At 36.9% G+C, this 15432-nt stretch overlaps 1 protein-coding gene across 2 annotated transcripts in view; it reads right to left on the reverse strand.

Annotated features, from left to right (window-relative positions):
* Positions 1-813: 813 nt before the first annotated feature.
* Positions 814-15432, reverse strand: part of RSPO2 (R-spondin 2) — a 162991-nt gene continuing 148372 nt past the window's right edge. For both annotated transcript variants that reach the window (XM_042924313.1, XM_042924312.1), the window contains exon 5: positions 814-2596. In XM_042924313.1, coding sequence (XP_042780247.1) covers positions 2484-2596 — 113 coding nt within the window. In that variant the 3' untranslated portion in view covers positions 814-2483. The remainder of the gene's footprint in view (positions 2597-15432) is intronic.

Genomic DNA, 15432 nt, shown 5'->3' on the forward strand with positions numbered 1-15432 from the left:
TCTTTTATTTACAATTGGAAGATTATATATCAGCTGTAAATCAATTCCCATAAGAATAAAAATTGGGGCAGGGATGCCTGGGTGGCTCAGTCGGTTAAGCGTCCGACATCAGCTCAGGTCATGATCTTGTGGTTCGTGAGTTCGAGCCCCACATCCGGCTCTGTGCTGACAGCTCAGAGCCTGGAGCCTGCTTTGGATTCTGTGTCTCCCTCTCTTTCTGCCCCTCCCTTGCTCACGGTCTGTCTCTCTCAATAATAAATGTTTAAAAAAAATTTTTAATAAAAAATAAAAATAATAAAAATTGGGGCAAATGATGCCTAGGCATCAAGCGATAGAAAGGAACTGAAATTTTCAAAAATATAGAGAGAAATGAGTGTTTTTGAAATAATTAGCCAAGAACAGAGGCAATTAATAACCGGTAACTTGGATAGCACTTAGTATACCCTGTGCTGACCATACTTTACACATTTTACCTAATTTAATCCTCAAAACATAGGCCTACAGGTAGATACTACTGTTACCTCTATTTCACAGATGAGGAACAGAGACCTGGAGCGATAATTTGCCCCAGGCTACTCTCAGAGTCTAGATTAGAACTCAGGAGTAGAGATTTTAGAACCACACTGCCTAACCACTCCATTCCACTCTAGTGTAATGTATAGCTAAACTATTTAGTTCCTTTTAGTAACATTTGTGTTTTTTTAAGGATCATCATTTAGGGGTAGAGTTGCTAAAGTATTTCTCTTTGCTCTAAATGTACCTCTAAAGAAAACTTCCACAAACAATAATTTTGAAGATTTTTAATGCATGAAAAGAACATCTCAGAAACAGAACAGATATTGACTTATTAACGATGAAGCACTATATAAAGGAGCCCCTTCCCCACTTAGTAAATAGGAATATAGTGTAAATAGACATGAAACGAGGTGAGCACTTTAGGATTAAATGCAAACCCTAAAGTTGTGTACAACATTCATATATGGCTTATTATCTCATAGCAACAATATTCTCATAATGATGTATAGGACATTGATACTGGTAAGATGCTTTTGACTCAAAACAAAAATGCTGAAGAGGTAGTTTTGCCAATGCAAGGTGAGAAAAAATGCTTTACCTTGCTTTTTTTTTCCTTAAACATCTGTAACCATTTTTTTGTTTTAATTTTCATCTGAATTAGCCAGGAAGATAATGATGCTTTTATAGAAGAAGCCAATTAAAAGCTCTCTGAGAGCTGATTTCCTCAAGTGTATGATGATGTTTTTGAAACAACTGCTCCAAAAGTCCCCAGGGAAGTCTCCATCGTGTTCTTCTGTCTTGGAGAGGATACGGATCTGGCTCAAAGGAGACCTGTTAAGATCTGAGCAGCAGTTACAGGAATTCATACTGTTTTCTTCTCAAATTCTATGCATGGTCTCATGATGGTAATTTCTACAGTGACCCAAGAATATTGGTAGGTACCCTGTCCTGGTAAGTCAGGGATGGCTTTAGATAAATATGTATATATATTGAAGCTTGAAACAAAAGTTTGAAAATCTCTCTAGCCTCTGAAACTGCATGATGAGTACTAGAAGGGACTGCATGTAATTCCTCGCGTTTTCAATTGTGTTTCATAAAGTCATCACCTCTTAGACGTAAAGGGAGTTTTAGTTTCTGCCTGACACATGCTGCTTTATCTGTAGGAGGAGAGCTGGAGTGGGGAAGTTCTACTGATATTCAGATTCTTTGACACTGGTCATTTGAGCCTATGTACAAACTAGCTTATCCTATTCTTACAATGAGAAATAAGTCCTCCAAGAAAAGTTACATTTCAAGGGGCAACGAAACATCCATCAATTCGCACAACTAGAAGTCATTTACTGGACGATGGTTAGGAACATCTAGAAACAAAGTGACATAATATTAATCAGGTATGACTTGTTACAGGAAAGAAGGCATAAATATACAGTAAGAGGTTTATCGATGGCCCCACAGATTATGTACATGTTGGAGCTGATGTGATACTGAGCAGGAATCCCTGGAGCATACCCCAGCTAAAAGCAGATATCCACATACATTTATCCTTGCAAATACACAACGTGAGAAATCAAGGTCACAGGTGAAATAGCACTTTGCCTGCGGAGTGTCTTCTTTCCCATAAATATGCACAAGTCTGTTCTCCAGTGGTGGTCTGGGGCCTCACGGCCGTTGCCTCTCCATGGTGCCACGTTCCCTCCGTGCATGTGGAGCCAAGGCACATGCTGGACACCCACTCCCTCTTCCACCGATTCAGGCCGTGAGCTCCCGCCTTCACAGTCTCCAGATGCAAATTGAAGCATAAATAACAGAGACCACGCTCGTGGCTCCTCCTTTCACAACATTACCGGGAACAAATACTGGTCAAGGCAGCATAAACGCCACACACCAGTGTCCAGGCGGGGAGAGTAGCTTTGTGCACTTTTGCAAAAACAAAAATCCCCCAAAATCTAACCTACATGTCTCCTATTTTACTGATGAGCTCTGTCTGTAGCTAGGAAGACACTGTGTTGCTCCTGGGCTCTTTCTATCAGCTTCCTCTTCTTTTTCTTGTTCTTCTCCTTTGCCTTTGGGGCTCTCTTTCCTACAATGAGGGAAAGAGAAAGAAATGAAGACATGTCAGAAAAGGCTCTTTCTCTAGGAAAGAAAACACAAAACATTAAGAGTTTTACACAAAGCCCATCTGGAAAACATCACCTATGGAAAAAGCAGCCTCAAAGAGAAAATTGTTCACATTAATTTTGACGGAATAATAATAATTTACTAAATTGGATATGCTGTCTAAAACAGAGACTGATCTTCCTGTTATAGGGAACTGGCATATTTAAAAACCTCCCAGCGGCCTGATCAGTCTTGCAAATATCATCCTGCCACAAAAATTCCATTTATCCCCTCCGACTGCTAACAATGCTACCCTTTACTAGACATCTTTACATCTTTCTACTGCTCCACAGGTCAGTGGGGCGAAAGAAAATAAGCATCTATCTACAGTAAATATACCAGAAGTTTCAAACTCCCTTTTCCCTGCCCCCCCCGGGAGAAAAAAATGTCTTGCTTTTAACATTATTCCCTCCCTGTTCTCCAAAGGCTGGTGTATGAAATGACATAGGTGAAATACTTTCTTCTTTTCTATAAAAATTCATGGGGACATCACTCCTTATGTGGCTATGGCTTCTTCTACAAATCGCTTGGAATAAGTTATTCTTATTACAGTGAACAAGAAAAATGCTTGTGTCTGAAAAACTGATGACATGTGTCTTACAACCAGAAGATCACCCACCACATAATCCTATTTCTCCTCTTTGCCTTCACAACCAGGAAGCCCAGACTGTGAGCTAAAGGGGTGAGGTTTGTCTGCATCAGGAGTTTTTGCATCTAGTCTCCCTTTGCCTCTGCTGTATTTTACTTCTTACATCTTGTAGTCATGGTTTATAGTTTTTACAAGGTCTCAACTTTTCTTTGCAAGCAAGCATGTATACTTAAGAATGTGAGAGCAAATAATAGCAGGCATTTATTTGTGTTAGGTCCATTTCCCTCTTTGGTTCTAAACACATAGGAATCATGGAGGTTTTAGAATAGTAAAGAGCATCAAGGGCACCTGTATTTTGCAGAAATGAAGTCATCACAATACACCCTCAGTACAGAAAGATTTTTCCCTCAACAGACTAGTGTTTTAACAGTATAGTCCTGCAAAACTTTTCTCTTCCTGTGTAGTAATCCATACCACAAATAGGACATTCACTTCTAATGCATGCTTCCCACCCTTCATTACAGGGCCATATCTGGTCAGCTGTTCAGTCTAGATAATGGAGGTGGCAGCTAATGTAAGAAATGTGAAAGAAACAGGCCAGAAGTTAGGGAGATAGATCCATGCCTTAGGAAATCAGTAACACTAGATTACAGAAGGCTAGGAGATTTCTAAATAAGGGAGATGTTTCTCATATATTATCTTATTTGAGCATGGAAAACAGTCACATGATTGGCACATAGTTGATATTTGGTGTGTGTGTGGAGTAAAACTTTATCACAACATAAAGAATAACTTATTTTTAATAGGACACTACAGTAAAATAATCAGAATATGATCATGCCCTCACATTAAATTATTAAGGTCCTTGAAGTTATTTTCTGGTTCTTATTAAATTCTGGCATTAATGTTATAATGGCAGCTTGCCATCTTTAAACATAGTTAATCCTACCCAGTGAAACCTTAGTCCAAACCATCATTAATCAAAGAAGCTGTAAAGTTACAACTACTTTAGTAACAGTATATCTAATGATGAGACACACCTAATGAGGTCAGAGAGATTAAATACTTAACATAAAATTATATATTTAAAAAGAAGCATCAATTATTTTTTCTAAACAAAAACCTTAGTTAAAATCATTGCTGACTACATTGTAAAAATGAGCTCATATTTGATTTATTTAAAGCCTAGAGTTTCTTTTAGAGGCAAATTGAAATTGAGTACATGGAAAAATAATTTTACTAGATTTTTAAATGTGTTAAGATAAAAATATATTGAGTATTTGTTAAATCTTTTCACATTCACCATTTTAATTTTTCATATGAAAAATGTGTACTGCTTTCACTAACAGAAGATCTATACTGAATGACTGGAAATTCTTATTTTAAGAGAGGGTCAATTTCATGCCACTTACCTAATAAATCATTCTGATGTAATTGTCAATATTGAATGGTCTTTGGGTTTGCTGGCTGATATAAACATTGTGTGATAGGAAAGTTAACTCACTATTTGCATAAAATAGTTCATAGCGTGGCCAAAATTTCAGCAATGCTTCTGAAAACTTATATAAGTTTTCAAATTGCACAATTATTCCATTGGCGATAAGTTATACAGTACTGGTTCCAAATAAAGATGTTTTGGGAGACCTAGTTACAACCCTAAAAATTTTCCTCAAAAGTCTCTTTTGAATGACACCTCTGTGCTTTTGGTTCATTGCTTGGTTTTCTTTTTGGTCAGCTCCATTTCTCATGTAGGATATATTGCAAATACCAAAGAATTAAGATGGTTAGCCAAGATTTGACCACGGATAGGCCTAAATTAACTGAAAATATTTTGTGGTCCAAAGTAGGCTGTTTTGACTTAAAGTCGAACTCGAATAAAAAAAAAATATTAAAATATAACCTAACCTAAGGTATAAAAAAGGTCTTGTACATATTTTCTTCTGAACTCTAATTGGTAAGACTAAAGGTAACTGAAAATATATATCCCTGTTTTTATATATTTGAAAATAAGTTATATTGGACATACAAGCATGCTAATTTATATTTCCTCCTTTTTAGAGTTGGAGAATGCCTTGTACACTTTCAAATTAGTTTACATGCTTAAGCACGTTCACCCTGTACAGGAAGCATCTAAAGGCAAGTATGATGCCAGTCACCCAAATTCAACTCATGCATTTAGCTTTCTTTGTAGTTCATGAACAACCACCTGGAAAATACACTGCCCAAGATCAGCACAAAAAGGTTAGAGATTTATGAGGAGATTGTCAACCTCCAGGTATGTCCAGCTCTAATGACAAATTCTGCATATCTTTGTCCTGAGTGCTTTAGAATACAGTGGCCTTAAACAGACACATGAAGATACTCAAAATCGCTTATCAGGTAAATACAAATCAAAACCACATGAGAGACCACTTCACACCTGTCAGAATGGCTAAAATTAACAACTCAGGTGAGGCTGTGGAGAAAGGGGAACCCTCTTGCACTGTTGGTGGGAATGCAAAACTGGTGCAGCCACTCCAGAAATCAGTGTGAAGGTTCCTCAAAAAAATTAAAAATACAACTACCTTATGACCCATCAAATGCACTACTAGGAATTTATCCAAAGGATAGAAAAGTGCTGATCTGAAGAGGCACATGAATCCTCATGTTTATAGCAGCTCTATCAACAATAGCCAAAGTATAGAAAGAGCCCAAATGCCCATCAACTGATGGATTAAGAAGAGGTTGGGTGGTGTGTGTGTGTGTGTGTGTGTATACACACACACACACAGACACACACACACAATGGAATACTACTTGGCAATGAAAAATAATGAAATCTTGCCATTTGCAACAACATGGATGGAACTGGAGGGTATTATGCTAAGTGAAATAAGTTAGAGAAAGACAGATATCATATGATTTCACTCATATGTAGAACTTGAGAAACTTAACAGATGAACATAGGGGAAGAGAAGGAAAAATAAGATAAAAACAGAGAGGCAAACCATAAGAGACTTTTAAATACATAGACCTGAGGGTTTATGGAGGTGGGTTAAATCGGTGATGGAAATTAAGGAGGGCACTTTTCAGGATGAGCACCAGTTGTCATATATAAGAAATGAATCACTGAGTTCTACTCCTGAAGCCAAGATTACATTGTATGCTAACTAGAGAATAAAAAAATAAAAAATAAAAAATAAAAATACAGTGGCCTTGATAAATCAGTATCCATTGAATCTCTTCAGCCCTGTCTTACAGATGCAGAAGACTGGCTAGATATTTTACTTGTTAAGGAAAGCAATGGGGTTTAATACAGAAAGGCAGAACGAAGAAGAGCTGGTAGGTAAGTATGGTCTGTAACTGAGATAGCATCACACTTGTGACTCCCATTTTTTACATTTACAGAATGAAGATGCCATGATCCTCTTTCATCAGAGAGTTGTCTAAAATATCACAAGATCATCATCAAAATGAAGTTAGAACAATACCATCAAAACCACGCTCTAACCAACATAATTACATTGACTTGCACACATGTGGAAATGGTCCAACAGGATAACCTATCGACTCTTCTACAGAGAAAGGTGAACAGCCCCTTATGGAAATACTCCTAACGTCCAGCTGTAGATTACTGCTATTAGAATCAGAAATAGGGTAGATTCTTTTCAACCAAGATACCAGGCAGACTCACAAATTGCATGAAGCTGTGAAAATACTGACTCCACTGCCTGGCAGACATGAATTTCATTCCTTCATAAACCCCAAAGTTGAGGAAGGTCTTCAAAAGGTTTTTCCTTCACCAGGTTTAGGCAATAGTTTTTCCTAATTGGAACAATGGTTCTTGTACATCCCCAGGAAGGCTACAAAGGTTGCCTAGGGTTTCCATAAAGGTGATTAAGTGTTTTGAGGAAGACTTTCTAATTGTAATGCGATGAAAGAAAAGTGAAGAAAAAATTCAGTAGCTTTGACTATGAAAAAAATAACAAAAATCTCCCCTTTTATCTCTACACACACACACACACACACACACACACAGGAAAGTAAGTAACAATTATGACAAATGTATTTCTACTCTTAGATCCATAATTGTGACAAAAGTGATCATCTGAAACCAGGACGAATTCCTATTAAATTTTAATGACAATTTTGTGATGCTAACTTGAAACCTGGGCTTCATTGTATTTATGAAATTCACCAGGGGGACTTGGGGATCATCTCAGAGATCTTGTCATTCTTCAAAGCAGCTCAAGAGGGACAAAAAGGTCAGGTAAGCACCACACTGGGGGATTTTGTTGTACTTCAGAAGACACATGCAAGTTAGAACAGAGAAAGTTGCTTCCACATCTTCACAAGGACTGAGTTGTAGACAATGAATAACAATTGAGCAATTTCTTTTTCTCACATGGGCAACTTGAGTTTGCCCAAGAGTGAGTAGCAACAGAGATTTATTTATTTAAGGGTGATTGATGATTCTCTGGGAAAATGCCAGTTTGGCTCCTAAATATTTTAAAAGCTCATATAAAAATATACAAAAGACTTAAATATAATCCATAAGGGAAATAAAAACAGCTAATATAGTAACCAAATTTCACAATTAAAAATGCCAAATGAGTTGCTACTGCCAAGATTCACGTGAGAATGTAGAGAGACAGGCATCAGGATGCCTTATGAGAATATAAAATTGATACAGTCTTTCTAAAAGCCATCTGGCAATGCATACAAAAGCATTAAAATATTCATAACTTTTTATCCAAATTTAGGAATCTGTCCTAGGAAAATAACCTAAACTTGGACAGAGATTTATGCATAAAGATATTTACTATAAAATTCTGAAAAAATATATCCTAAGTTATGGAAATTTCCTACTACCCAATTTTTCATGACCTCTCTTTATGATTACTGAAATGTGTTTTCAACTGTGAAGTATTTTGTATCTTAAGGCGACAGCAATTAAATTTGCTCCCAAGGGAAGCTGCATGTCCCTAAAATTTATCATAAATAGATTATAAGGAAAAGGATATAATACAAAACATTCCTCCTCTGGTGGTAAGCAGACTTTTTAGTGGAATGGTCAATCGTAATTGGATATAAGATATAAAAGCTTAACAATTACTGGACTACCTAAACACTTCTGGCATTAAGGATGGACATTTGTTCACAAAGCTGCTTTAATCTAGAAAGGCGTTCAAGTAGGCAAATATGATGAGCATTACTGGGATCTACCACGGCATGTCCTACATAGCCTGAGATCAAAATCTTCCACTGTCTATAATACTTCTGAATAACATATTAATGGTTATTTTTACATTAGCTGAAACTCCCAGGCGAGACCTTGAATAAGTAAAGCAAATGAATCCACTCTGTCTCCTTATTCATAGTACAAAATTCTTGAATTCGTGTTTTTAGTGACATTTATCTGCTTTTTAAGAAATAACCTCTCTTACACTAAAAATATTGCACAGACAAATGTCTTTGGAAAGGACTGGCAAATCCTTCAATGACTATTTCCTGACTGTGATCAAATTTTCTTTGAGAGCAAAATAATCCAGAAACAAACCAACAAGTTTTGCAGTGTTGAAAAATAACAAGTTACATACTAAGGAGATTTCACTGGGCATCTTCAGTTTCAAGACATAATGTGGAAATCTGCGAAGTAGTCACTTAGTCATTTCATCTTTATGAAAGAGCAGGTGCTTCAAAAACCTACCCATCATCTTCAGATAGCTTGCAAGTAGTTGTTCACTTTCAAGGTTATTAGGGGAGAGGGACAATCATCCAAAAGAGAAAATGGTTGACAGAATGGACTTCTCTAATCAAACATGAAAATCATTTAGAATTCCTATATATATAATTATGATAATTTATTTAAAAAATCAATAAGCCAATTATGACTGTTTTGCTGTTCTAAGAGTTTGCCATGTTTTTATTGTAAAAAGGAATAGTATGAAATGGATTTCTTTGTCCATAAGACCTCTACACTCTTCCTATGAAGCATTTTATGGGGCATGAAGTCTATTTTGTTGAAAGGAAGCCCCATTTGGTTTTAAAATCTTGTTTCATATTCCATATAATGAAAATGGAAGAAAATCTAATCCTAAAGATCACCTGAACCCTTATGAACTAACTATATCACAACTAAGCATTCCCGGACATGGTATTTCAAATTTTCCCTATTCTATAGCTCTGAAGAATACCTTCAGGTATATAACATGACTTATAAAAGGGGCAATAAGATATTCCCAAGACCCTACAAACTCATTTGAAGTGCCAAGGACTACAGAAAAGTAATTTGAATGATATTTGGGTTTCTTCCATATAATTTTGGTCATCCATTTGACTTAAGCTCTTAGATATCTGGTATTTCAAAAAATATCAAAGACAAGATCCTATAAAGTTTAAGACAGATGAGAATAAATAAACAAGGAGAGGTGGTTTCAAAAATACCTAATTTTTTTTCATAATAACTAAGTTCATCGCAAAGACAGTTTCAAGGTGGCAGAGATTAAAATTAAACTCTACAATTTCACGTGTGTGAAAAAATACCACAAGGGGGCAACAATTCACTTTTACTAGTATCTCTGGTGTAAAAAGTGTACAGGCCGGGAGCTTTGGAGCTCTAACTTCTTAATTTCTTTTAACCCCAGTTGGAGGCTTTTTTTTTTTTTTTCTTTAAAGCTCTATAGTGGACTAAAGGATACATAGCAAGGTCCAAGTGCAGCACAAGGAAAAGTGTAACTGTAATCCTTTAAAAAGATGTTTGAGGGTCAAGGGAGCTAATGAGAGAAGAAAAGTCAAATGAATCTGCTTCTCAAATGGTGATTTAGGGAAAAAGCATTATTCACACATCCAGGCTGCCATTTTCTTATGGGGCAGTTAATATAAAATATCTGCAAAGAACATGTCCTTTTCTTGGATCTCTTATTTATAACAATAGAGTTGTAAAACTAAAAATTATCTTCATTATCTTCTGGTCCAGGGGTGCACACAGATTTAAGAAAAGTATAAGAGCTGATTGTCAGGTGCTGATTGAGGACAAAGGGCTGTCATCAAGTTGGCCTCCCAGGATGATGATCATTTGGCCAAATTGGGAAGGTAGAGAGACAGAGTATAGCAGATATGTTCCACCCCCTGCTCTAGTCCAACTCTGCCAAGTGTTAAGATATGAAGCAAATGAGGCACAGAAAAACTAGAGCATCCTAACCAAGCTCCTATAGCTTCTTAGCAGCTGCGCTAGACTGGGAAGCAGGTTTCATATTCTTTAACAGCTTTAAAGATTACTGGCTAAGGATATAGTTTAGATTTTTTTTTTCCAAGAGAAAAGTCTTAGAAGACAACTAATATTTCTCTGACCCTCTTCATAACTGAAAACCCCTTATGAATTGCATAAATAGCATCTGTAACCTAAGACTTTCTGTAAATGTATACTGCATTGATTCAATGCTTATTCTTTTAGCAAGGTGCAATCTATATGTTTCCTGGGTGGGGCAAATGAGATGGTGGTCATTCCTAATATGGACCATGCACTGTAAGTGCTTTACACATCTTCTTAGTTAACTGCATATTGTGAAAAAAAATCAGTATTCAAACCATTCTGCTAGAATGTTGTACAGCTATACACCCTAAATTTACTAAAAATTTGCAGAAAAATCTAAGGCTCATTTGGTACCCTTAAGTCAGAAAAACATCCAGTTTTGCAGAGAAAATGATATAACTGATTTTATTTGATTAGGACCAATGGGATAACCAGAGAAGAGTTTCAAGTTCCTCCATAGCTGACTTCATGCTATACCAGAAGATACCTTTTAAGATAATTCCATTAGAATAAGAGGATTCAATACCCTCTTCTTGGTCTTCAATCAATAACCATTAAAGAAAAAAAAAGGAGTCCAAGTTATTATATTTAGGACTATCATCATATGGCAAGCATTTATTTAATTTGGATTCCAAACAATTTCTTTGGAACTTGAAGACATACTTACAAGTAAAATGAATCAGTAATTGCTACATATTAGGTAAGTCCAAGAATGGGCTATCAGTCCAAGCCTACTGCTCCACCTAAGGAGTGAGCCTTACATGAAAACAGCCAGCACAGGAGAACATAAGGAGACACATGTTCCATGAACGATCATAAGTGCATTCCCTCCTCTGTGCCCTTCAGCACTTTAGACCTCTGTTGTTAAAAAGTTATCACTTTCTGTTGCAATTTTGTTTGCCTGTATACCATGGCTACTATGTGAATAACTACGCATAGCTACATTTTAATGCCACTAGAGTCCTGGTTAGACTCCTGGTCTTTCTAAAAATCATGTTGCAGATAGTCATTCAAACTTAACTAATAAGAGGAATTAGAGCAAAGATATATGGGCTAGATATACACACTGAATGTGGTAAAGAACCTAACCCACCTGGTCTTTATCATCTATCATAAAATGAACTCTCTTGCTTTTCCTGGACTCCACCTGGCTTCTGCCCTCAGCATCAGTTTACACATGGTCTATGAAGGCAACCCTAGCCCTGAGTAAACCCCATGACCTTTAAGCTTTGTAACAACCTCAGTCTCTAGTCTTGATTGCATAGTCCCCAGAGAGGGAATCAATACGCCTTGCCACAGAGTCGTCGATGCCTGGCCAGCCCATGGATGGGTCACACCTAGGTCTAGTCTGGAGTGGGGGGAGTCACATGACACTAGACTGAGCAGGCATCTAGGATACATGGTTAGGACATCAGACTGGGGGTCAGACAGCCCTGGATTCAAAGCAAAGCTCTTCCTCTCAGAAGCTAGTGATCTTGGAGCAGTTACTGTTTCAAAGGCTTAGTTTACTCATTTCTAAATTGATATCAATAGTACCACCTATGAGGGGCAAAGAAAATGTGTGTACAGTTCCAGACACTATACCTGCCACATAAATGCTAACTTATGTGAGATGCCTCATGTGTATTATTTATAATCCTTATGACAGCCTGCAAAGTAGGCATTATTTCCATTTTGCCAATGAGGAAATAAGTTTAGAGAAGTTAATAGCTCAAAATCACATAGCTCGGCAAGGATTCAAACCAACATCTGGCTGATTCTAAAACTTGTATTCTTTCCACTATACTATTTGCATCCCTTGTGCCCAGCAAAATGTCTTTGATCTCATAATCATTTAAATGGCTGCTGAACAAACAAATTAATAAGTAAATACTAGGATGAAAAAAAGCATCAATCTTACCAACCAGTCCCCCAGTATATCAGGGTTCCCTTGGGCCACATTAGTTTCCCCATGGGCCTGGCCCTACAATGTATACTTCTCATTTTAATTCTTCCCTGGGGTTAAGGCATTCAAAGCCTCAGTTTCCTGAGGTCAAGCAACACATTTAGCATTTCCAGCTCAGTATCAACAGTGTGCCCATGGTAAAGCCCAAGGGAAGAAAACACAGGATGTTTCTCTTCCAGCTGAGAATTGGAAGTTTAGACCTGTGGTTCCAAAAGCCAGTTCATGGGCCAGACATAGAATCCTCCAGGGAGGTTTTTTTAAATATAGGTTCCCTAGCCATCCACTGACTCCTGACTGAAACCTTCAGGACAGAAAATCCAGAATTGTTTTTAAGCTTCAAGAGGTGATTCAGCACAAAGTTAAGAGTATACACAAGTCGAGGGTATAAAACTCCGAGGAAAAGGACGTGGGCAGGAGAAAGAACTTTGGAAGAGGATGTAAGAGCACCTCAAAGTAAATGACAACCTCCTTCCCAACTGAGCTGAGAAATAGCTTCCAAATTGTGAAATGAAGCAAACTTCTTTGTGCTGGGACTCCCCTCCCTTGGTTCCATTTGTGATGATGCCCCAAGAAAGCAGCAGAAATCAAGCTGCCCCTGTGTCAAGAGGAAGGCACACAGCCAGGAAAAGGGCCCCTTATCTTTATGCTCAAGCTAAGGTGTAGATCACTCATGTTACAGATGACTCATTTCTCCTGTGGTTATATACCAGAAACTTGCTTTACTTTATGTCTCAATTCACCCAATTAACAAGATTCTGGGTTTTTTGAAAGACAATCTAATTAGTTTTCAGAAATTCTAAAGAGTTGGACAAAAAAAACAAAATTGCAGTTGAAAAAAACTATTATAGGAGCACCTGGGTGGCTCAGTCAGTTAAGCATCAGATTTTGGCTCAAGTTATGATCTCATGGTTCATGGGTTCAAGCCCCACATCAGGCTCTGTGCTGACAGTGTGCCTGCCTGGTGATTCATTCATTCTTTCTTTCTCTCTACCCCCCTTCTCTCTTTGCCTCTCCCCCACATTCATTCATTTCTCTCTCTCAAAAATAAACAAACTTAAAAAAATAAATTTGAACTATTATCAACTTGGGGGACTCTTTTTAAAGGATCTATATCTATATATAGATATATAGAGTATATAGATACATAGAGAGTATATAGATATATATCTAGGATATAGAGTTGGCACTTCAAAAATTGGAAAGTAATTCCCTTTCAGACCAGGTGACACAAATATTGTGTCAAATATTTAATATGACAGGTATTAAAATATTAGCTGTATTGAAGGAAGCATATTACAAATCCTTTTTTTCTTTCAGAAAGGTACTCTGAGCTTCTTCCAAATTATTAAATCATCATCATGTAGGTGTTAGCTAATCACCACCACCACCACCACATAGGTGTTAACTATGTGCCAGGCAGTGTTTTATGTACAACTCATTTCATACTAAAAATACCTCTGTGAAATAGATAGTATCTTTAGTCCTACTATGCAGAAAAGAAAACAGAAGATCATAAAGGTAAGGTAACCTAAGATGACAGAGCCAGCATATGGCAGAGGTCTGATTTGAACTCAGGTAATCTGTTCCCTTTGTTTACCCTCCTTATCCATTGTGCTAATCTCTCTCTCATCACCTTTGTGTGATATAAATGTGATGTCCTGAGAGTTAAGAGAGGAAGAAGCTCAGTGTTACAACATTCTTCCCTTTAATCAGAGGCTCCCACAAACCCTATGAACAGGTCATTCACGGTTAAATGCCTGGACCATCAAATTCATAAAATGAAGGCTGGGCCCATCATTGTTTTGATACAAGACCAGGATGATAAAGGGCATTTTTTTTCGCTGTTATTCTTGCAGAACATGGAAAGTAAACAAGTATCTGCCAAAATGAATAGTCTCTGTCTACAAGTAAAAACAAAACAAATGTTATGGTCAATGTAGAATCTTTGTCAACCACCCAAGCAGCAGTGATGGATCTCAATTAGAAGGAAAATACTGGACAAGGAACTCTAAATAACATGTTCAACACACCTAATGATTATTAGAGACATCAAATCTCTAAAGTTTCAAGAAGTCTAAAACTTTGCTGAGTTATCTTGAATCCTAATATCTTTGTCTGTGATTGCCAAATATTAAAAGAGCAGAACATGGGTAAGGATTTTTATAAACATCCTAATCTTTAATAAATTAGCTTTATTTCTCCTCAACTGAAAATGGTAATTTACTCTCCAGAAGTATATTGACTTTTAAGCGTAGAATACAGAGTAAAATCAAAGGAAGCTACTGCACATGTACATACATACATATACACACAATAAGTATCCATAGTATTTCCCAAGCATTGCTTAGATCACTATACTCTAATCAGTTTTATTTAACCTAGGTGCCAAAAGAAAACATGAGAAACCAAAAGTTTACAAGTAACATGAAACGATGTAAGACCTAATGGAAACAATTTAAAATGAATCATCACTGAATCAGATATCCAAGAGGAGATTCACATTCCAAACAACTATGTTTATAGTAAAGACATCACCTGGAGTTCCATGAAAAAAAACATAGAAATCACTAAGAATTTATGTTAAAAAAAGGCAACATTCTCACCATCTTAGCAGGGCAGCAGGCTCAGGACCTGTGTTTAAACATGAGCTAAATGCATCAGTGCAGTTGAGTTAAAAGTTAAAAATGCCTATTAATGGTTGAAGTCATGCCCACCAAAAGTGTAGGGTGGGCAAAGTGCTGTGCACATTTACTATACTCAGATACTGCATCCTCATTTGGCTTTCAATCATTTAAGCCAGCCTGTCCAAATGAGGGGACCAAAAATGAAGTTGGTTTAAAAAAAAAAAAAAAAAAAAAAGGACTTTAAGGAAAGACTGTGAAAAAAAGATGTTAAGGCTCACATATAAAAAAATCCTCTTGTAAAAGAACT

The sequence above is a fragment of the Panthera leo genome, chromosome F2 (genome assembly GCF_018350215.1).
Source record: "Panthera leo isolate Ple1 chromosome F2, P.leo_Ple1_pat1.1, whole genome shotgun sequence".
NCBI lineage: Eukaryota > Metazoa > Chordata > Mammalia > Carnivora > Felidae > Panthera > Panthera leo.